We start from the raw sequence: 25,364 nt of genomic DNA on the forward strand, positions 1-25,364 counted from the left end.
TAATGATAGCATACAAATTGGGAGGGACTGAAATTACAGTATTTTAAGAAGAGCAAAGATATTGATGAATTTTAGACTGTGATAAGTTGAATAAGCATGTTAATGCTAAGGTTACCACCAAAAGGAGTATGTATAACACTGAAACTAATAGAGAAAAAAAAATCCAAAAGAATGCAAGAAAGGAGAAAAGAAGGGAAAGCAAGACAAAAGTACAAAATAAGATTTTTTAAAAATCAAAGTACATCAGTATTTGTTATATATATATATATCTTTTTAAATTCTTACCTTTTATTTATTTATTTATTTTGGCCATGCCATGGGGCTTGTGGGATCTTAGTTCCCCAACCAGTGATTGAACCTGGGCCCAAGGCAGTGAAAGCACCAAGTTCTAACCACTGGACCACCAGGGAATTCCCTATAATATATTTAACTGAACCAAACTTTCTAGTTAAAATACAAAGATAGTTAGGCTGGATAAAAATACAAAAGCCAGCTATATGCTGCTTGTAAGGTACATATTCAACTGTAATGATATGGGTAGTTGCCAGGGGCTGGGGGGAGGGGGGAATGGTGGGGTTACTGTTTAATAGATATAGTTTCAGTTTTACAAGATTAAAACAGTTTTGGAGATGGATGGTGGTGATGATAGCACAACATTATGAATGTATTTAATACCACTGGACAGCACACTTAAAAATAGTTAAGATGGTTAATTTTATTATGTGTATTGTACCAAAATAAAAGAACTGTGAGAGATATATCATACCTGGAATGGAAGAAACCTAGTATGGCTATATATCTATATATATGTCAAACATAAGAGGCTTCAGGGCAGAAAAGATTTATGAGAAAGAAGACCCCTCATAATAAAAAATTTTATTCACCAGGAAGATATGGTAATTCTAAATATTTTTAAATAGCCTCAAAATCTATAAAGCAAAAACTGATAAAATCACAATGAGAAACAGCCAAATCTACCACAGTAGATTCTAACATGCATCTCTCTGTAACTCACATATCAAGCAGATAAAATATCAGTAAAACTGAAATAACTAGAGATGAAAGGACATAATGTTGGGATTTTCTTTAAAATATTTCCCCCAAAAAAGGTGGAGGGAAAAAGAGATAAAACAAAATTGGATTTTCTACACTAACTGAAACTGAGTGACGGGTATATGGAGAGGGGTCCACTTTATTTTTTTCTCCTCTTCTACATGTTTGAAGATTTCGTTAATTCCTGGTGAATTAAAGACCTAAATGTGAAAGGCAAAACTACAAAAGACTTAGAAGATCAAATGTAAGAGAACAACAAATTTAACTTTGAAATAAAGAACAGCTCACAAAGAGAATAAAAATGACAATCTGCAAACAAACAAAAAAGCTACAGCCCATGTAACCAGCAAATAATCAGTATCCAGAATACATATAAAAATTAATTTAAAAAATGACATAGAACTTGGAAGCATATAAAAACAATATATGTAAAAAGGTGTTCAATCTGTTCAATAATCAAAAAAATGTAAATTTAAACCACAGTGAGATACCATCACATTCACTAAACAGCAAAAATTAAGAGAACAATACCAAGTGTTGACAAGGATGAGGAGCAAAGGGAATTCTTATCCTCTGCTGAAGGGAGAACTTACTGGTACAACCACTTTGCAAAACAGGCATTACCAGGAAAAGCTAGACGTGCACATGCCCAATAATTCCACTACTGAGTAAGGCTCTTGAAAATCTCTTACACATGTGCACCAGAAGACATGCATAAGAATGTTCACAGAACATTATTCATGAGAACAGAAGACTGGAAACAATCCAAATGTCCATCAACATTAAAATGGACTATAAAAGGATGTGGAAATCTTAAGCAACTGAATTCAGCTAAGCAACTATGAGCATTAACATGAATAAATCTTAAAAACATAATGCTGAGCAAAAGAAGGTACACATAGTATGATTCCACTTATACAAAACTCAAAATCAAACAAAAGCCAAGTAATATATTATTAGGAGGGTTATCATGTGATAAAACCATAAGGAAAGCAAAGGAATGATTTCCACAAAATGCAGTAGAGTGGGTGGATCAAAGAAAGATGCAGTTGGGGAGGGTAACAGGGCTGGGGGCAGCTCTAAAGTATTGACAATACCCTATATTTCTTGGCTTGGAAGGCAGGAGTCACAATTTGTTTCATTTTTGCACATTAAACTAAATGTGTAAGTTTTTCATAAACTTTTCAATATATGCTCTGTTTCACAATTTAAAAATTAAGGCACCATAAAAAAAACTTTAAATTCATAAGAATATTTACGAACAAGTCAAAAATGGCTTTTACATTTTTAAAGGGGTGGGGATGGAGAATATGTGACAGAGACCATATGTGGCCCCCAAACCGTAAAATACTTACCATCTGGTCCTTTATAGAAAATTTTTGCCAACTCTAAGTTTAAGGAATAAATGGTGACCAATGGAAGAAAGTATTACAGAACAGTTTCAGGGATGAGAAAAGGCTGAGCAACAAAGGCAAGATCCTGAACCAATCTAGTAAGGAGAAACGAGTGACTCAGAAGAGGGCACTGCAGCTCAACAGGAACCTCCTTGATCACGTGTAGAAAAGGTCCATGTAAGACCAAGAGCTGTGAGAACAACCATTGCTAATGTTTTCAATAGCACGTGACGAAAGAAAATGAAACCACCATCTCAAGGAACGTCCAGCTCAGTGAAACAGTGAGGAGGGGAGGACAGTATTAGACCCTAGAGGCCGCTGACACTACTGATTACAGCGGTTCCCGGTGTTTGCACACTGGCAACGGCAGCAGAGGGCAGGATGCTCAAGCACAGGAGTGTGCACTAAAATGGAAAGAAATCGCTTCAGCAAACATGTCAAATTCCAAACATTTAACAACCACTTACTCTGTACCTACTGTGCAGGGATAGTCACATTTGCCTCTTTAATCACGACAACAAATTATGAACAGGGAAGCTGAATATGAAAGACGTTAAAAACCCTTAGATCACAAATCTAATGACTGACTGAGATGGTGTTCTCCCCACTCATCACAGCTGTCACATAAAACAGACATCTCAGCAGGGAAAGTGACAGATGAAAGGAGATAAGTAGTTATTTTCCACATTTATATCATGAAAAATCTCTTCACTAAATTGGTCTTACTTTTCTCTCAAACACATCAGGAACACTCCTGCCTCAGGGCTTCCCCTTTTCCCGGAACACTTTTCCCTCAAACATCCACTCAGTTTGATCCCTCACCTTTTTCAAGTTTTATCTCAAATATTAAATGAACAGCCAAAAGTTAAATCACTAAGCATCCATTTAAGAAATTAGAAAAAGAGCAATGGAATAAATCCAGTGAAAACAAAAAAAGATGACATGGATATGGATATAGATTTATAGATACATCTAAACAGAAATAGAAAACAAAGTTACAACAGAGAAGATCAATAAAGCCAAAAGTTGGTCCTTTGAAAAGACTTTCAAATCAACAAAGCAGGATGAGAGAAAAAACAGTATCTGGACTTAAAAAGACTACAGATTATGGTTTAAAAGATAGTAAAAGTTTATTGTAAACAACTTTATGCCAGCAAATTTGAAAACTTCGGTGAAATGAATAACCTTTAAAAAATATTAACTATTAAATTTGACCAAAAAAGAAATAGAAGCTGAATGGTACTGAAATCATTAAAGAAATCAGTTTAAAAAATGTCCCTCAAAAACAGCATCAGATCCAGGTGTTTTTTTAAAAAGAGTCCATGAACACATTCATTCCAGTCATTCAATAAATAGACATTTCTGTTCTTACACAAAATCATCCAGAGAATAGAAAGAACACTTACTAATTCATTTTATAAGGCCATATAACCCCCAAAACAAGTTAAAGTAACAGATTAAAACTCACTGAATAAAAATGAATAAAAGAAAACCTCATCCTTATAGCAGATAGAATACCAATAATGCAAGCCACAAAAAGATACTGCAATCATAAAACAAAAATAGGATGCTATGAAAAAGCACCATGAGAACAAAAATGAGCTCTAAGAAATTAAAAAGTACAGGAGAAATGACAAATTCAAAAAAACAGCAAAAATTTTTCTAAATAGAAAATAGGAGAGAAAAGAAAATTAAAAGACTAGTCCAGAATGTCCAGCATCCAAATGACAGAAGTACCAGAAATAGAAAAGAGAGGAAAGGAAGTCATCAAAGAACTAACTGAAGAAAATTTCTCAAATCAGAAGTCAGTAAGATTCTAGGAACTGTGAAATTTCATTATACTGAGGACCAAAAGGAGATTCTACATGCTTCGAGAGAGAGAAAACAAATCATATACAAAGGACCGTGAATCAGAGTGGCTTCAGACTTCAACTGGAAGCTAGAAGCCAACAGAGCAATGCTTTCACAATTCTGAGGGGAAATTATCTGCCACCTAGAATTATGCACTCACCAAGTTATAAGTCAAGTATTAGGTGTAGGATAAAAACACCTTAAATATAAGGTCTCACCTTGTACCCTTTCTCAAGAAGCTACTGAAAGATATACTAAAATGGGAGAGTAAAACAAAAAAGTTAAAGGTAAAAAATGCAAGAAACAGAGTATCTTATGTAGGAGAGAGGTAAAGGAATTTCTAGGATGCTTGTGGTATAACAAAAAATAAGTTTGGTCTTTGTCCCCTGTTCCTGGCAGAGCTCCTAAAACCCTTGGAACTTTGACAAAAGAGTCTTTTGTATGCTAATGAGATGACTCAGCTCTTTCCTTAATTCTAAGTCATTTTAGCAAATTACAAAACCTTAAGGGAGGTCTTAGGAACCTCCAGATTCGTAGTATCCTGGGCAGGAGTGCAAGGAACCTCATTTGCAGCTGGTGTCTAAAGCAGGGGCAATTTGTGGGTCTAAGCCCTTACCCTGTGGGGTCTGTGCTGACTCCAAGAAGTGCATAAAAGAAATGAACTGTAGGACACCCAGTTGGTGAAGGAGAGCTGGAGAACTGATTGTTGTTGGAAAAGACACAACATTGAAGGAAGATTCCAAGATGACAGCTATATTAAGAGGGCAACCAGTCCACTCTGAAGTTTTTCTTTTTTTTTTTTTTAAATTTTTGGCTGTGTTGGGTCTTCACTGCTGCGCACGGGCTTTCTCTAGTTGCGGCGAGTGGGGGTTACTCTTCATTGCAGTTCGTGGGCTTCTCATTGCGGTGGCTTCTCTTGTTGCAGAGCACGGGGCTCTAGGCACGCGGGCTTCAGTAGCTGCGGCACGGGGGCTCAGTAGTTGCAGCACGCGGGCACTAGAGTGCAGGTTCAGTAGTTGTGGCGCACGGGCTTAGTTGCTCCATGGCATGTGGGATCTTCCCGGACCAGAGATCGAACCCGTGTCCTCTGCATTGGCAGGCGGATTCTTAACCACTGCGCCACCAGGGAGGTCCCCACACTGAAATATTGATAGTTTCACTCTGTGGACAGTCATATTGCTAGATGTCATTACCAAGATGCCTACTGCCCTCTTTTTAGCCAGAGGACAGAATGCCCAGGTAAGCCTGGCTCAGATTCTTAATTGTACTTGCCTTGATGAAGTTCCTGCTGTCCCCTTCATGTCAACTACCTGAACCAAACGAGCACTCTCATTTAACTGACGTACTCCTGAGAGCTGGAGGTAGAAAACACAGAGCAGTCCACTCTCTGACCACATTTCTGCCAATCATCCATACCTGGTGACATGAGAATCCTGCCAGATGTCTCAACTATGAGCCCTATGACATTCCCCATAACTCACTCAGGGTCTTGCCCACCCACTTCCCCAGAAGGGAATCTTGTAAACCAGGAAGCCAAAAGTCAGACTCTGACACAGAGACTGTTCAATGTGTCTTTTTCCGTAAGCCTTCATCTAACAGTGCCGGCTAAGTCAACACTCGGTACTGTGAATTTGGCAATATTCTATTTTGTACCCGAGGTGTTACGTACATAGGTGTAGTATTCTCTAAATTGCATGTGTATGTTTTAAACACATCTGTATGCAAAATGTACATTTTACAGAAAAAGTTTTAAATAAAGAGTAGAGCAGTATGTATAGTGCGCTGCCATTAGTTTAAAAAAAGGAAAGAAAGAGAATACGTGTACATACCTGCTTGTACCTGCAAAAAATACCTCTGGGAGATTAAGAAACAGGTCACAGTGACTGCCTCTAGTGAAGACAATTGGGTGGCTGAGGATCAGGGGTGGGGTGGGAAACAGACCTTTTACTGTATAGCCTTTTAAAGCTTTTGAATTTCTAACACTATGAATTTCAGGCATGAATGCATACATACATACATGAATAAATTCAATGACTTCTCTGATTTAGCTCTAGGATTTTGGCAAATCACAACTCTGAGTCTTTAATAATAGCGATAATACCTCAAACACTGGTGACAGAATCAAATAAGCTTTTGTAAAAAGCCCTTTGAAATCATCAAATACTATGTACATCTGAAAGGTATGATTATTGAAAAATATCTATCCTGTCTCTTCCTTTCTCCTTACTGTACATAGAAAGTGTCATTCCTTCTCCATATGGTAAGTTTTATTTAGCAGTTAGGAAAACACTGGCTTAAACTAATTCATGTGAAGTTATTTAGATTCCAGAAACACCTAATGAAGCCTGCAACAAGTTCACCTGCTACAAATTCCTCACAATACTACTAGTGCTTTTCACACATGTTAAACCATCACAACGACCCTTTGTGCGGCTCTAAGTGAACAGGAAAGCCCTGTGTGAACTGCCACGAGTTCAACAAGACCTATAGAGGGACCCTAAGATACCCAACCTTATGGCAAGTTCATCCAACACAGAAACCAGCAAGACAAAGTCCCTGTACTCAGGGAGCCCACAATCTGTTAGTGATCCCAACAGTGTAAGTGCTATGTGGAGGTTGTTTTTCTCAAGACCAAGGGAGGAACACAGAGTTAGTCACCTAACTCATAGGGACTGCAGAAACAGCAAGGGAGGCTGCTAGGAAGAGGTGCTGAAGTCATACTTCAGCCAAGCTGGAAGGAACAGTAGGAATTAAACAAGTAGGTATACAGGGGTGGGACTTCAGGCAGACAGAATAACAGTGGCAAATCACCAAAGAGTAACAGAGCATTCAGCAAACTGCAGGAGGCCATGGGGATACTGTGTTCTGCATTTCTGGACAAATGAGCCTGTCATTATTAACATCTGGGTTATACTTGGTATAAAATAATGTTTAATAGTGTTTATTTCCTGTTATCAGAGCATAATGGACAACATACAATTATTTTTCCATTATAATCTAAGGGGCCTTGGTAGAAATTTATTAAACCTAAATAGTTTTGAAAGTCTAGATTCCAAATATCCAGAGTCAGGCAATGTTAAATGATGAAAATTATTGTCATCTCTGATTAGGAGGAAATCAGAAGCGAAGAGTAGATAATGGTAGAAAAGTACTCCTTTGGTTGTTCTTTTTTTTAAAAGTATATGCAACTTCCAGAAAGGAGGACATTAATGGAGACGACAGATGTATAGCATTACTCTCTCTGTTTAAACAACAACAAAAAAATTTCATTCCACATTCTGAGGGAGAGATTCATCAGACTGTGATAGCGGCCAGCAACTGTGTCCAAACAGAAAATGGTACCATAAATGACAAAGATGTCCAACAGGTGAATTAACTGCTTCTCAACGTTGTCTGTCATACTGCACACCTACATGATTCTTTCTCTGAGCAACTCTGAGAGCTTACATCACTCAGGGGAAAAGGGAAACAGCATCTCCAAAATGACTGACATCCAAGAGGCAGAAGAGCAGGGACAATTTCCATAAAGCACATGGCAGACAAAGTTCAAAGGAATAATTGGAGGTTTTTTATAACTCGCCTGTATTGACATTATGCCAGATGATTTTACAGACTATTCAAATCGTTCATGTCAGGGATTTAGGTCAGGTATATAAAAGGTCTACCTGGCTGAAGCAGTTCTATGATTACCTGGCCCCACCGTCCAGACAAACAGCTGAGGGCTATCTTGCAGCAATAACCTCAGCCTTGGACAGGTTAGAAATAAAGTTTAGATAAAGAGGGGGTGTGGTTGCTACAATTATGTAGTTTAAGAAATACAATTTTCTGTAAAGCAGGTATTGTTTCCAAGTTTTAAGACTAAGCAGAAAGTCTAGCCACTGTATGTCACAACGGTCGCAGTGGAATACTGAAACCTCACCCATGTGGGAGTCAAATTTCTTGGAACCTCAACTACCTTGCTCTAGGTATAAATTCAAAAGGTAAGCATCAGTGAAGATAGCCATCACAAACCCATGCAAAGTCCCATGATGCCATTAGAGAGACACAGTGTGCTTCAGGAAGAAATAGGAAAAAAGCCTCTCACAAGCAAAAATAATTTAAATTATAAATAAAATAGCCACTGAGCAGACAAGAGAGACAAAATTCATGCAATATCTGAAGTTCATACACTTCACTAAGAACCTATTTAATCTGATTTTACATTTAGAATTTATTCCTACATTTGATATAGTTTCTACAAGCATACTGTTTCCTATTTCAGGGAAGCAGAGAGGCAATTAATAAGTTGGAGTCATCTACAGTCAGAATCACTGACAAGGCATACTGACAGCACCCAGATGCAACAGCGAAGAGCCTGACATGGGAGAAGAAAAATCATTTTTATAAAACAATGTAGAACCCAAAACACAAAGCAGAATGGAGCCTTTAGTAGGCGTGAAACAGCTACCACTAAAAACAGCAGTGGCCTCTGAGAAGATCATCGTATTACACACATGTGTGCACAACAGAATGGATAAATCTCTTGTCATGAGACCTGTGTTCTGGTTCTGCTGCTTGATCACAAGCCATTCAGCTACTTCTGAGCTCAGCTCCCCCAGTAAAATCAGGATAATACTTCCTTGCCCTACCCACTGGACAGACTGCCATAAAGAGCTGAAAAAATAATCTATATAACAGCATTTGAAAAATGTAACAAACTATACAATATATGACTCTAAGAATATGTTAGAATATGTTTTGTATACTCTAAGACAATATATTTAAATCAATTTCTATTTAAATGGCTAAATAAAAAACTATACTTCTCTTAATAGCAGAAAATTAACTTACATGGTACCATTTATCCCCTCCCCCAAATAGCCAGTTTTCTTTCCTACTATTAGCAAGAAAAAAAGAAAAAGTTTTAAATCAAGAGAAAGATTTTAGCATCTGAAATAGGATAGATATATATACGTATAACTGAATCACTTTGCCGTACACCTGAAACTAACACAACATTGTACATCAACCATACTTCAATAAAAAAAGAAATTTTAAAAAATAATAATAAATTAACCAACTACAAAAGGAAAAAAAAAGATTAGCTGCCCTTTGGAAACCAGATAGGTTATATATAGCATTTCTTTTGATAGGAAAGACATTTCAAAATGAGAAAAGATAAAATATTTTTTTAAATGAAAAATGAATACCCATACCTAAAAATGTAATATGAAATAAAATATCTATTATAGTTACATTACAGAGCAATTTTTTTAAACTGTAGGTCATAATCAGTATGGAAAATATTAGAGTACATTATTTTTAGTAAAGGTTAAGTATCATTTTATAGAATTTTGTTTTACTTAATATCTATTATTACTATGTATGTATGTACTTATTTTCTAGGTAAAGGTACAGTTTACTTCCTTAATGTTCTCCTATTATTGCATCAATTTCCTGGCCTGGTCTTGGCTGCCTGTCCCAATCTATCCATGTGCTCCTTAGGAAGCTCCTCAGCCTGCATGCTCCTTACTATCGGTAAGCCCTTCCCTGGTCTATGCCCACTTTCTTATGCTTAGAGCCTGTACCTGCAAGAACAGCAGTTACAAGTTCTCAAATAGACACACACAAAATGAATTTAGTATATACAACAGAGTTGCTCTGATTGGGCATAGGCTACATATTCCATCAAGAGAAGGGGTACATAGAAAGATGTGTATTTTATCATACAGATGTCATACTTCGGGCCACCTCTGAAACTACACAGAATCCATTCTACTTCCCAGCAAAAGATCTCTATCTCTTTCAGTTAAGGGATGAAAAATGAAAGCAGAGAAATGTAAAAAATAGGACTGAAGAGAGGTACTGTCAAAGGAATAACAACAGATCAACAGACCAAGCCAATCAATCACTGACAGCTATTCTGAATCTGAACACTATTATAGAACAGTCCTGAGGAAAAATACTGAAAAGAACTAAATAGCTACAAAAATACACACACACACACACACACAAATGCTGGTGTTTCATCATGCATGTCATTAGTACAAAGAGAGAAGAAGAGAACATAATACCTATTACCTGTTCTCTCTGCAAGTCCACATTGCTATCATTTCTCTCATGTTCTACAGGCCAAAATCTACTTTGGAAAACATGTTCTTACAAATCAATCCACTCTGATTGAAACAGATGGACATGTCAATCCAAGTGACCAATATGCAGAAACAGAGCAAACTCAGGGTTTGCTGAATTCACTTTTTATTGACCGTGTCTTTTGCCAATTCTCACCTACTTTCAAACATCTATCAAGTAAATTATCAGACATTTAATTTTACCAAGTGCCAGACAAATAGGTGATTCTGTACCAAAATACTGAAAATGTGGTTATCCTGATTTGTAAAACTCATTCCAGGCATAAATGCTAATTAAACCATACTACCATTGATCAGTAAAAGGCTCAAATAGGCATTTAAGGGCTGAATAAAACACGAGTCTGGAAATTCACAGTGAAAATACATATGAGTAAGAAAGAAAGTGCAAATCTCTATAAAATAAGTGTTGTAAAATACGCACTAAGGGAAAATTGAGGAAGTGAAGAAGATCCATTTGTGCTACAAAAGGTCCTAAAGACAGCATTAAAGCTTCTAGAATCACCTATGCAAAAAGCAAGCACCACAGAGAAATGAAAGAAGGTTGAGACTGGGAATAAACAAACAGGAACCTGATGAAAGGAAGAAACAAACATGACTGTGTTGATGAGGTCTATATTGTTACTACTCCACCAAACAACACCCTTCTCACAGGGAGTGCACAGGAAATTGGACAAACAATGCTGTCCAGCTACAAAACCCACCTTAGTGAAGGCTGAACATGAGTGAGAAAATAAAACAAAATGTCAATCAGTGCAGCTGAGATTTCCAGAAATAATTTTTACTTATTATGTAATATTTACTTACTATCTCTAAAATTTTGAATGTTTTGAATTTTTCTTAATGCACTGAAATACATGAAAAGTTTGTGTATAAAAATGCAAGTTAAGGAAAAGAAAAACTGTTTATCATTGATACTAGTTAAAAATATAATAGTAAGATAATTCCAAATAAGAGCAATTCTGATGAATAAAATTAGCACTTGGTATAAAATATGTAAAACTGGGCTTCTCTGGTGGCGCAGTGGTTGAGAATCTGTCTGCCAATGCAGGGAACACGGGTTCGAGCCCTGGTCTGGGAAGATCCCACATGCCGCGCAGCAACTAGGCCCGCGAGCCACAATTACTGAGCCTGCGCGTCTGGAGCCTGTGCTCCGCAACAAGAGAGGCCGCGACAGTGAGAGGCCCGCGCACCGAGATGAAGAGTGGCCCCCACTTGTCGCAACTAGAGAAAGCCCTCGCACAGAAACGAAGACCCAACACAGCCATAAATAAATAAATTTTTTAAAAAAAATGTAAAACTATCAGTGAAAAAAAGGCAGCGGTAAAATGAAAAAAATTATAAATGGATTTCCATTCTAAAACACTTAAATAGCTATGGTATTACATCAATTTAAAAGCCAATAGACGAGCATTAAACAAAAAAAACATAGAAGGCACGCACAAAATACACAGAAGCAAATTAGATGATACCTTTCTATAATATAATAATGCTGATAATTAACCTCCAAGTAAGTTTATCCCCTTCCCTCAGTCAACTCACCCAACATTTTCTGCATCTTCATCACACTCAGCTTTATACTTGCAAGGTCCACACTTGGAGTGTTTTCTGTGAACTTCTGCCCCTGACCCTTCCTCTTCTGTTTAAAAAGAAAAATTAAATTTTCAACCAAAAGTTGGGATCCTGTCCAGATATGCTTCATGTTTTCAGCAGCCATTATCCTATTTCTGGGGAAAATGCACCCAAGCTCTTGAAAAAAATCAGTTCCAAAAATCTATCAATGCTTGAGTCCAAAAATGTTGACAATACAGAGTACAACATATTCTGTGGAAAAAAAAAAAGTATTGGGGCTACAAAAATAATCCCTTAACCTATGTACAGTGGAACAGTATGCTAGATTTTGTTGATTCTTTAAAAGAATTACCATAACATTAAATAAGAGAGAGGAAAAAAAAACATGAGCAATAAATTTAGTCCAGTGATTACCCTATCGAAATAGCCTGTGCAATCCTGGTTAGCAAATAAGTGATTAAACAAAGCAGAGTCTAACCACTACCTTTTCCTCACATCAGTTTCACACCTGCCTTAAAAATTATCTCCAAATTTTAAAAAGGAAAGGGGTCTATTTACAAAGGACTGGCCCTTTTCTACTTTACCACCTAGCACAGCCAACAACACCCAGAATACAGAAGGGTACGCGTCTCCCATGACCCAGCACAAAAAAACAGTGCATACCACCAGCCCCCAACTCAGCTCATATCCCACATTTAGGGAACCCTACACTTCTGGGTCTTAACTAGAGTGGATCCTACCCTGATAACCGCAAACTGGGCAGGGAGATCAGTTCTGAAGCCAATTTAGGGATTACAGTTTACTCAAGGGATTTCCCAGTCTGGTTTGGGAAAGCACACCTTATTGAGGCGGTGTCAATCAGCAGAGAAGATGTTATAAGGAAAGCACACAAACCTAAGTGCCTGTTTGGTACTATTACCAAACTTGCCATTTTGTGTTGTCTGCCTACACTTTAAGTAGAAATCCTCCCCAAATTCTAATGAATACTCCCAAAACAATTCCAGGGAGCATAATCCTAAGTATTTCTAAGCCCTCAGAAACATAATGAGATCTAGAAATCATACAGCCACCATGAGCTCACTAAAGTTTGTATATTAATCTGAGCAAACCACTTAGCCTTTCTAACTCACACTCCCTAAAAAAAAATTGCCAACAACCAACATCCTCAGGGCAAGATATCCAGTATTTGTACCATATAAGCGAATGTGGAGATCAACTTCCACTTCTTTAATATAGTAACAATGACAGTTTCCTAACTGAATATCTGACCACAGGGGCTGGACCACATGATCCTTTAAAGTCCTTTCCAGCTCTAAGATCCAGAATTTATGATCTCATCCTTCACACATGATCAAGAAGTTTCTGCTTGAACATGTCCATTTAAATTAAATTCTACTGTTGGACAGTTTAAATCTTTTTTTTTTTTTTTAAGGTCAAACTGTCATCCTTGAAATTCTTTCTCAGAACAGTTCTTCTACTCTCTAGGTGACCTTCAAAGTCCCTTCCAACTCTAAAATGTTAGGATTCTATGAAATGTAGAAGGGTGGAGTAAGGTTTCAGATAGTACTGAAAGGATCACAACTGTAGTTTTCATTTGCATAAGTGTGAATTTTACCAGAGTATGTTTTTTCTTTTAGTGCATCCCCAGAGCACCTCAAACTTACTTTGCATACAGTGGATACTCATTAAGAATTACAGCCTCATTAGACCATGAAATAGATCAGTCATTCTTAATTCTAATAATTCAGAGTAAACTGAATTACCAAATATTAGTTTTTAAAACAGTTTTTAAATATTGTACCTTGAAAATTCCTTATGAGCAAAAATTTGTAAGCAAGGGATGGGAGAGTGTTACATATACTCTGGTCCAAGCTAAAATCATCTGGGGATGATCCTAAGGAGAGGGAACCTTGGTGTAACTTCAGTTTAACAGGTGCAACATTTCCCCTTTGTCTGACAACAAACCTATAATGAAAAATAAATGCAGGAAAAAAAGAATGCTAAGGGCTAAGGGGGATAGAGGGATTGGGGGTGACGGCTGAGGGGTACAGGGTTTCTTTCCGGGGTAATGAAAATGTTCTAAAGTTGGCTGTGGTGATGAATGTACAATTTTGTGAATATACTAAAAGCCACTGAATTACATACTTTCAATGAGCAAACTGCATGGTATGTGAATTTTATCTCAATAGAGCTGTTTTTAAAAAGTGAAAGAAAAAAAATGCTTTTTAACGGGTATTTGAAACTTACCTCCCTCTCCAGATCCAGAACCATTATCTGAGAAGAAAAAGAATGAATATGAATACTTTTCCTGGAAATCTCATCTTATCAAATAGTAAAATTTCTTATCAAAAATCAAACTGTGATATCCATTCTCATGTAGCCCCTTTTCTCATTTTTTCTGGCTATCTAACAGTTTATTCTTATATACTTATTTTGTACCTTTCTTCAAATATGAATTACTTGGACATACATAATCCATACCTCATACATCTTTGTAGCCCATTCAGGAAATACCCAGGTGCCTTGTACAGAGTAAAAACCGATAAGTATTATAAAGTAAATGACTAAATAGAAATAACTTTAAATAACTCACTTAAAAGGTAGAAGAAATTTTTAATTTTGTTAAAGCTTGAAAGGAATAAAGAATAAACTGCTTTTATTAAAAAGGGAGGAAAAGAGCTTTGGGTCTTGCTCCAAAAATCTTCTGCATTAAATCTGTGGATAACAGCCAAAAGCCAAAAGATACGAAAAGCCCCAAGGTTTAGAAGGAAAGACCCTCAAGGCTGAGGTTTTCATATTACTGATGAAATTAACTTCCTCTAGGAAACCTCACCAGAGGGAATCTCACCAAGGTGTAGGTGAGAAACTTGTTACTAGTCAAATTAAAGAGCCTCCCTCAAAGTTACCAGCAAGAAGCCAGAGTAAAATGTAATTAATTTAAAATATGTATTTTATAATCCTAAAAGGAACCAACATATGGTGCAGAGCATGTTGAAAAGAGGGCAGTGGTGCAGTATCATTAAGTGTGGAACAGAGATGGCAAGTGATGAACTAAACACTTTACCCAGCACTTTCTAGGGAGGAGGATTTCCTAGAGAATCCATTCCAGTTCTTCAAATAGTTCTCCAGAGTAGGAGACACCCTCAACAATATCGCTCCCTTCCCCCCTTCCCTTCAGTCTCCTGCAGACTATAATAAAAGTCCCAAACGTGGTAGAAACAGGAAGAACTGGAAAAAAATACATGTTTTATGTAGCATCCACTTCAACTCTTCATGGGATTTTATACAAAGTCTTACATTGTATCCATTTTGATTGATCAACCATAAAAAAATTATATCTTCTCTGAGAAAGTAAAGAGGAAAAGAAAGAGTAAAAGAGCAGAAAAAAAGACAAGGAAAAAGGGAACTCAGAAGTATTTTTATTACCAAACTTTTCTTAGGAAAACTCTCTTTGTCCCTTCTATTCCATATACACTGACTGGGTACTTATTATGTGTTAGACAACATACACATAATAAGTAAAAGGTAGATATAAACTGATAAATAAGACAGTTCCAGTGCATGACATACTTACTCACTCCCAATCTTTTTTCCAACTAATGTCCAATTTTAATAAATATATCTCACACCTTCCTTAAGGGTCATTTAAAATTGTGAAATAAATTAAATATACTGTGACTATTCTGATAATGAGGTTGAGTTCTTCTTGTCAATCATATTTTCGCTGGACACACGCCTTCCCCTGCCCCAACCCTGGGATTATGATATACCTCCCTAGGCAGGACATAGTACTTTCCTGTTGAGAAACAGGATCTGGCCAAAGGCAGATGTGTTGGATAAATGAAATACAGTACGATATTTACATAGAGATATGCACAAAGTGTGAATAAATTCTGCCAGGAGATACCAGAGAAGAAAGATTTCACAGAGTAGAAAAGGCTTAAGCTCAATCTTAAAGCATAAAAAAGTTCTCAAATAAGCAAAGGAGAATGTTGTTCCTAGCACAGGGAATAGGACCAACACCAGACCAAATGACATGAACAACTCTGGCCCCAGTCAGAAGATAACAAAATCAATATAGCACCTTATAGCTTAGCTCATTCAATTCTCACTTAACCCCAGGAGATGACATCCATCTAACAATTTAGGTATGTAACTGGGGCTCAAAGCAGCTAAGTGACTTGTGTAAGGTCATACAGTAAACAAGAGCTGGAGTTACTTTAAAGTCAAGTCTTGTAACCCTAGTGCAGTGCTCTTTCCAGCTCTTTCCACCCTGCCTCCCAATGCTTAATATTCACTGCTTATCAAAGCAGTTGGTGTCTTAAACTTCTCATAAAGGATGCATAATTAATTTGGGATTATAAAGAACACCATATTCCTTTTTAGTTACTAAATCAAGTCTGTGAAACATAATGTACTTAGAGAAGTGTATAAGAACCATATCAAATGATAGTCTATTGGCCTAAGAGCATCTAATTATTTAGTGTATGGAAAAGAATTTGGCCTTGCCCAAAAAGAGTTTTGGCCTTCGCCCTCAGCTTCTGGAAGGCAATCGATGTTTAGGAAGGGTGTTGACCACATCAGACCTTAGGGTGGGACAAGCCACATTCAATACTCTTAGGGCAGGGGCTGGCCACACCAGAAATACCAACCACACAGTTCAGAGTGGGGGCTTTGAGTCATGTGGTATTAGTGTACCTGGAGTTTGAGATCAACCACATGGGCCATCAATCAATTACGCTTATGTAATGGAGCCCCAATAAAAACACAGGCACTGTAATATACAGGGAAAGAAAGGAAATGGAGTAATCATATAAGAATAGTCTCCACCTTTACTGCTAACCTTCATACAATAATTCTATTACAATACCTCACTCTGCATCCCTGCCCCCAAATACAAACGCAAGTAAGATACTAATATTAATGCCTTCTAAAATTAACCATTACCAATTCAGGAAGGAAAAGACAAGGAAGTAAATACAAACAATTGGGGGGGGGGGGGTGGATGACGAGGGCTAGCAAACAGAAATGAGAAGATATAAAAAGAGAAGAGATTGGACAGAGACACATCCTGGGATGCCACTAATGACTTCCTATGGATACTCCCCACTCCTTCCCCACCCCCCAAGATAAAAATCAACAGAATGGATCCCATAGCATTTCCCACCCCAAATCTTATCCTGTCTTATATTCAAACCATAAGGCAAAAGATATGCAAAGTCCCCACCAAAAAAAAGCATTAAGCATTAAAAACATCCTGAGAAGTAACATAGTCGGTACAAGACTACCTGGGGTTAAAAAGCAACATGAAATGGAGGCAAAAAAGAGCTCCCCCATTCCCCACATAATCATCACCAAACCATACAGCAGTTTTGGGAATAAACCTCTGACTGGAAACTTCCTCTTACAAGTATGGCAGAACCATTTCTAACATTTTTTCAGAAGAATATCACACATACCAGAGTAGCATGGTCCCCTTGCTACTACTGTTATCTCTTTCTGGTGCTTACAAGCAGCCCTTCTGAGGAAGCATTCATTTTGGTACGTGTCCCCATTTGATCCACAGACGGGAATATAATTTGTATGGCACTGCAAAAGAAACAAAAATAAATTCTCAGACTAGGCATGAATATTAATAGTTCATTTCATATTCATGCATGCAATACTATAGTATTATGACATACTTCTACTACAAAAGAGTTTGTTCTTTCATTTGGTTTTTAAAAAGAAGAGTTATGCTACTTTCTCATACCTTTTTTCACATTCATAATGAAAATTAACTATCAACTATCCATAAAAATGAGAATGAAAATCCCTATCCTATCTACATCATTTGCTTGTGATCCAGGGAGATAATATAAGAGGAAATGCTTGCCAATGTTTGTCATGAGCACTAATGATGTAATGTCATTTCATTATTATCAAAATTCATTTATTCAATACGTCTAGTACACAAAGTCTCAAGGTAAATACTAGAGTAGAAAAATGAACTCTGTTCTCAGAGACCTTACGATCTTGGTAGCGAACCATATAAATAGGAAATATATATATATATATATATATATATACACATATGATCATGTACTAAATCAAAAGTATAGACAATAAATGTAATATCTAATACCTATTACTGTAAACTGAAGTATTCAAGAAAAGCCTCCTCAGAGAAAGTGAAATGTGAACTGGGTCTTGAAGGATTAGTAGATGAAAAGAAAAAAGATGATTCATGTTTGAGAAATGACACTGAATTGGTATGTTTAAAAAACTTTAACACTTCTAAATGTCAAAAATATCATAAAGAACTAAAGTTTTAAAATCTGGGGAAAATAGTATAATATGACATAACTTATTACTAAAAGAGAGACAGTACAAATTAATACAAAAGACAAATTTACAAAAAATAACAAATGGTCAATTAATATATAAAAAATGCTGAGGGGCTTCCCTGGTGGCGCAGTGGTTGAGAATCTGCCTGCCAATGCAGGGGACACGGGTTCGAGGCCTGGTCTGGGAAGATCCCACATGCCGCGGAGCAACTAGGCCCGTGAGCCACAATTACTGAGCCTGCGCGTCTGGAGCCTGTGCTCCGCAACAAGAGAGGCCGCGACAGTGAGAGGCCCGCGCACCGAGATGAAGAGTGGCCCCCACTTGCCGCAACTGGAGAAAGCCCTCGCGCAGAGACGAAGACCCAACACAGCCATAAATAAATAACTAATTAATTTTTAAAAAAAAAGAATATTAAAAAAAAAAATGCTGAGTTTCACTAGCAATCAGAGTGGTACATGAAAACACAATGCTATTTGTAGCTTATAAAACTGGTTATTAGACAAACAAAAAATTCAGTTTGGTGGGCATACCAATATACCTGTTGTGCTAATTTAAACTGGCTCAATCTTTTGAGAACATAATTTAACAATACATTTCAAGAGTTCTAAAAAAGAAATGTGATTTTTTATCTAGAATTACACACTTAGGGATATATCTGAAGGAAACTATTATAGATGAAAATTTATTACAGTCATTTCAAATAGAAATGTATTCATATCTAAAACATAGAAACAACCTAAATATCCAACAAGGCAATATTTATTTAAACCATGCTATATCTGTTCAAGGAGTCACTGAGCATTACCCTTTATAAGAATACTGTGTGACAGAAAAAGATGTTAGGTGAAAAGTAGGTGATAATACCATATACGTAACTTCTGAGAATTTTGTGCCCTTTTTCTTTTTTTGGATGCGTTGGATCTTTGTTGCTGCGCGCGGGCTTTCTCTAGTTGCAGCGAGCGGGGGACTACTCTTCGTTGCAGTGCGCGGGCTTCTCACTGCGGTGGCTTCTCTTGTTGCGGAGCACAGGCTCTAGAGCACAGGCTCAGTAGTTGTGGCTCACACGCTCTAGAGCGCAGGCTCAGTAGTTGTGGCGCACGGGCTTAGTTGCTCCATGGCATGTGGGATCTTCCCAGACCAGGGATCGAAGCCGTGTCCCCTGCATTGGCAGGTGGATTCTTAACCACTGCGCCACCAGGGAAGTCCCTGCCATTTTTAAATGTATTATCTAGTCCACAAAACTGAATGCAAATTTCTTAAATAATTTGATAATATAAAATAAAAATATAGCAAGAAAATAAATTACATATATATACACATATATATCTCATTTAGAAAAAATGAATATTCATAGAGTAAATCCTGGAAGAAAACACCAGTAAATTTTTCACATTACTTGTCACCATAGTTTTTTATTTCCATGTATATGGTTTTCTGTATTTCTCAATTTTTCTGCAAAGAACAAGGCTTATTTTTATCATTTATTTACTTTTTAAAAAGTGGTCAACTTACTTTATGAATCTTAAATATGGCATGCTACCCCAGGTCAAACATTGGTAAAAACAATTTCTAATAAAATATTTTATAACCAAGTTGATTTGCTATACAATATCAGCAGACTCCTACATCAACTTTAGTTAAAATTAAAATTTTACTTTAGGATGCCTTCCTATACTCCTCTAATTCTTCAAGGATCACTTACTTTATTCTCTCCCCCCTAAAATGTACACAATAACTTGTATGATGTCTGCAGGAATCAATGTTACTCTGTAATTATACAATGTATAATTAGCAAAAAAGACCATAAGCTCCAAGATGTCAAATGCTAAGTCTATGGACTTCTCAAGCCAACTCTTCACTCAACAAACATTTAATAACTTTCTAACGTAGTGCTCGCAAAGGTGCTAATATCGCCCCCTAGGGGTGGGTGCCCCTATGGAGGCATTTTTGGTTGTCACAATGAGAAAGGGACATTACTGTCATTTAGCAGATGGATTCCAATGGTGCTCGGTGTACTGCAAAGGAAAGGATAGTTCCACACAACATACATACCATACAATTTCTGAATGCATCTCTAGCCAGTCATGTAGGAACTACGGTAAGACCATATACAAATAAGACTGTCCTAGCTTCTCCTAATAGCTTTTATTCTAGCATCCACCATACCTCTACTTTTTTGTTTTCAAATACTACTACTATGAAATTGCTACTGATGATCTTTTTAAAAATCCAAATATTCATTATAGGTAAATATAAGCATCTGACTACTATATTGTCTTCTAGTGTAATCATGCCCAAACATTTACATTTTGAAATACTTATTTTACTATAAATTACTTTCATTTCTCCTTTACATTGCAAGTGTATATTATAGTGATTTCTTTAATTATGTGTTTATGTAGGTTACATTATCTACAAATTTCATTTAAGAATAGAAAAGAAATGGAATACAAATTATTGGTTATAAAAAAGGGTTATTAAGTCTGATAGGGCTGAGAATCTATATGGTAATAGCTAAGATTTATTGAAGAGTTTCTATCTAGTAAACACTGGCTACAACTTTAAATGTCCTAAACTAACTTAAATATAACAATCCTGCAAAGCACATGACTTAGTGCTTAAAGCTGGGGCTCTGAAGTAAAATGCTGAGTTCAAATCCTAGGTTGACCATCCATGTGACTATGGGCTAGCACCAGTGCCATTACCCCTATCTATAAAATGGTAATTATAATAGTATCTACCTAATAAAATTGTTATGAGGATTAAATAAGAGAAATCCATCTTTAGCATTTACAGCTAGCCATAGTAAATTCTCAACAAACATTAGCTGGTTCTGCTACTGCTATTATCATTTCTGAGTCTTAAGTCTTGCCCAAGGTCACAGCTAACAAATGGAAGACCCACGACTCCTGACAAGTGATGTTCTCTAACCACTACACACCAGTTTTTCAGCAGGATCTCACTATATGTCACTTGGTGGTAGTGAGTAGGAGGCTTAAAACAGTGTAGGCAATGTCCCTGAAATGCAACCTAACGAGCACATACCAAGGAGTGAGCATGAGATGGGAAAAGCAGACCTACAGTTCTTTGGCCATTCTGTTTCCAGAAGTCTCTTTTAAGAGCCTCTCATTATGCTATGGAAAAATTAAGGGATTTGGGCAATTTTAACAACATACAACTTCTGACTTGGGCACTGACTCTAACCTAAGGTCTGCCTCCTCTATACTGCCACTCTTGCTGGGGGAAAGAACTCTCCCCTACACCTTCCCTTTAGCTGCAAGAGTGATTTGAAGTAGTTTACAAAGGTGCAGCAGTGTACAACTCTGCAGCCACATCCATTCAAGCATTTATTATGTACCTACTGTGTGTCAGGAACTGTGCTGAATGCAATAAATAATATTAACAAAGTTGCGATGGTTAATTTTACGTGTCAACTTGACTGGGCCCCAGGGTGCCTAGATTAAATATTATTTCTGGATGTATCTGTGAGGGTGTCTCTGGATGACATTAGCATTAAATCAGTGGACTGAATAAATGCCCTCTCCAATGTGGGTGGCATCATCCAATCCATTGAGGGCCTGAATAGACCAAGAGGTGAATGAAGGGAGAATTAACTCTCTGCCTGACTGGTGAGCTGGGACCTTGGTCTTCTCCTGGTGCTCAGGCCTTTGGACTCAGACGGGGACTTATATATCAGCTCCCCTGATTCTCAGGCCTTCACCCTCGGATTGGAACCACACCACCAGCCTTTCTGGGCCTCCAGCTTGCGGACTGCAGATTGTGGAACTTCTCAGCGTCCATAATTGAGTGAGCCAATTGCTTATAATCTCTTTCTCTCCTCTCTCTCTCCATATATATATCCTGTTGGTTCTGTTTCTCTGGAGAACTCTGACTAATACAAAGGTCTAATAAGTGGACACAGTACCTAGCAAGAGCAGACACTAAAAAACTCAGGAAAAAAGACATAGGCCCAAGAACTCCAGTCAGAAGAACAAAGAGAAAGAAAGAAGAAAGAAAACAGGGAAAAAGCCACAGGCACTCTTCTTTGTATATTACCCAGGTTTTAATGAAAAGATGCAATACTGATCATTTTTCTTTGTTCAACATTAATAAAAGTAGCTTTGCTTATATATGTGGCAAGATGTAATAGCTCCTATCAACAGGCTGAACAAAACAATTTTAGAATTTAAAATCCTGTTATTATCTGTTAAAATGTGTTTAAATTATGTCCCAGAAAGCTTATATTAACACTGAAAGCATAATGAATCATAAGCAAGGGGTTTTTTTTGAATTTCATTTTATTTTTTTATACAGCAGATTCTTATTAATATCTCTTTTATACATATTACTGTATACATATCAATCCCAATCTCCCAATTCATCCCACCACCACCCCCCTCCCCCCACTTTCCCCCCTTGCTGTCCATACGTTTGTTCTCTACATCTGTGTCTCTATTTCTACCTTGCAAACTGGTTCATCTGTACCATTTTTCTAGATTCCACATACATGCGTTAATATACAATATTTGATTTTCTCTTTCTGACTTACTTCACTCTGTATGACAGTCTCTAGGTCCATCCACGTCTCTGCAAATGGCACAATTTCGTTCCCTTTTATGGCTGAGTAATATTCCATTGTATATAGGTACCACAACTTCTTTATCCATTCGTCTGTCCATGGGCATTTAGGTTGTTTCCATGACCTGGCTACTGTAAATAGTGCTGCAATGAACATTGGGGTGCATGTGTCTTTTTGAATTACGGTTTTCTCTAGGTATATGCCCAGTAGTGAGATTGCTGGATCATATGGTAATTCTATTTTTAGTTTTTTAAGGAACCTCCATACAGTTCTGCATAGTGGCTGTATCACTTTACATTCCCACCAACAGTGCAAGAGGGTTCCCTTTTCTCCACACCCTCCCCAGCATTTGTTGTTTGTAGATTTTCTGATGAGGCCCATTCTAACTGGTGTGAGGTGATACCTCATTGTAGTTTTGATTTGCATTTCTCTAATAATTAGTGATGTTGAGCAGCTTTTCATGTGTCTCTTGGCCATCTGTATGTCTTCTTTGGAGAAATGTCTATTTAGGTCTTCTGCACATTTTTTGATCGTGTTGTTTGTTTTTTCAATATTGAGCTGCATGAGCTGTTTATATATTTTGGAGATTAATCCTTTGTCCATTGATTCGTTTGCAAATATTTTCTCCTATTCTGAGGGTTGTCTTTTTGTCTTCTTTATACTTTCCTTTGCTGCACAAAAGCTTTTAAGTTTCATTAGGTCCCGTTTGTTTATTTTTGTTTTTATTTCCATTACTCTGGGAGGTGGGTCAAAAAATATCTTGCTACAATTTATGTCAAAGAGTGTTCTTCCTATGTTTTCCTCTAAGAGTTTTATAGTGTCTGGTCTTACATTTAGGTTTTTAATCCATTTTGAGTTTATTTTTGTGTATGGTATTAGGGAGTGTTCTAATTTCATTCTTTTACATGTAGCTGTCCAGTTTTCCCAGCACCACTTATTGAAGAGACTATCTTTTCTCCATTGTATATCCTTGCCTCCTTTGTCATAGATTAGTTGACCACAGGTGCATGGGTTTATCTCTGGGCTTTCTATCCTGTTCCATTGATCTATATTTCTGTTGTTATACCAGTACCATATTGTCTTGATTACCATAGCTTTGTAGGCTGAAGTCATGGAGTCTGATTCCTCCAGCTCCATTTTTTTCCCTCAAGATTGCTCTGGCTATTTGGGGTCTTTTGTGTCTCCATACAAATTTTAAGATTTTTTGTTCTAGTTCTATAAAAAATGCCATTGTTAATTTGATAGGGATTGCATTGAATCTGTAGATTACTTTGGGTACTATAGTCATTTTCACAATGTTGATTCTTCCAATCCAAGAACATGATATATCTCTCCATCTGTTGGTATCATCTTTCATTTCTTTCGTCAGTGTCTTATAGTTTTCTGCATACAGGTCTTTTGTCTCCCTAGGTAGGTTTATTCCTAGGGATTTTATTCTTTTTGTTGCAATGGTGAATGTGACTGCTTCCCTAATTTCTCTTTCTGATCTTTCGTTGTTAGTGTATAGGAATGCAAGAGATTTCTGTGCATTAATTTTCTCTCCTGCAACTTTACCAAATGCATTGATTAGCTCTAGTAGTTTTTTTGGTGGCATCTTTAGGATTATCTACGTATAGTATCATGTCATCTGCAAACAGTGACAGTTTTACTTCTTCTTTTCCATTTGTATTCCTTTTATTTCTTTTTCTTCTCTGATTGCCCTGGCTAGGACTTCCAAAACTATGTTGAATAAAAGTGGCAAGAGTGGACATCCTTGTCTTGTTTCTGATTTTAAAGGAAATGTTTTCAGATTTTCACCATTGAGAATGATGTTGGCTGTGGGTTTGTCGTATATGGCCTTTATTATGTTTTTCTGTTTTGTTTTGTTTTTAATTTTATTTATTTATTTTTATTTTGGCTGCGTTGGGTCTTTGTTGCTGCGCACAGGCTAAGCGACGAGCGGGGGCTACTCTTCATTGCGGTGCCTGGGCTTCTCATTGGGTGGATTCTCTTCTTGCAGAGCACAGGCTCTAGGCGTGCGGGCTTCAGTAGTTGTGGCACTCAGGCTCAGTAGTTGTGGCTCACGGGCTCTAGAGCGCAGGTTCAGAGGTTGTGGTGCACGGGCTTAGTTGCTCCACGGCATGTGGGACCTTCCCGGAGCAGAGCTCAAACCCGTGTCCCCTGCATTGGCAGGCAGATTCTTAAACAATGAGCCACCAGGTAAGCCTGGCCTTTATTATGTTGATGTAGATTCCCTCTACGCCCACGTTCTGGAGAGTTTTTATCATAAATGGATGTTGAATTTTGTCAAAAGCTTTTCCTCCATTTATTGAGATGATCATATGGTTTTTATTTTTCAATTTGTTAATATGGTGTATCACATTGATTAATTTGCATATACTGAAGAATCCTTGCATCACTGGGATCAATCCCACTTGATCATGGCGTATGATCCTTTTTTTTTTAATAGATCTTTATTGG

At 37.2% G+C, this 25,364-nt stretch overlaps 1 protein-coding gene across 1 annotated transcript in view; it reads right to left on the bottom strand.

The window, feature by feature from the left end:
* The window catches only part of TMEFF1 (transmembrane protein with EGF like and two follistatin like domains 1), a 92,900-nt gene that overhangs the window by 32,311 nt on the left and 35,225 nt on the right, over positions 1–25,364 (bottom strand). The window contains exons 3-5 of the mRNA XM_068553035.1: positions 17,458–17,587; positions 14,246–14,272; positions 11,969–12,065 (exon numbers count right to left, since the gene is read on the bottom strand). Of these exons, the coding sequence (XP_068409136.1) occupies positions 11,969–12,065; positions 14,246–14,272; positions 17,458–17,587 (254 nt within the window). The remainder of the gene's footprint in view (positions 1–11,968; positions 12,066–14,245; positions 14,273–17,457; positions 17,588–25,364) is intronic.

The sequence above is a fragment of the Eschrichtius robustus genome, chromosome 10 (genome assembly GCF_028021215.1).
Source record: "Eschrichtius robustus isolate mEscRob2 chromosome 10, mEscRob2.pri, whole genome shotgun sequence".
Lineage (NCBI taxonomy): Eukaryota > Metazoa > Chordata > Mammalia > Artiodactyla > Eschrichtiidae > Eschrichtius > Eschrichtius robustus.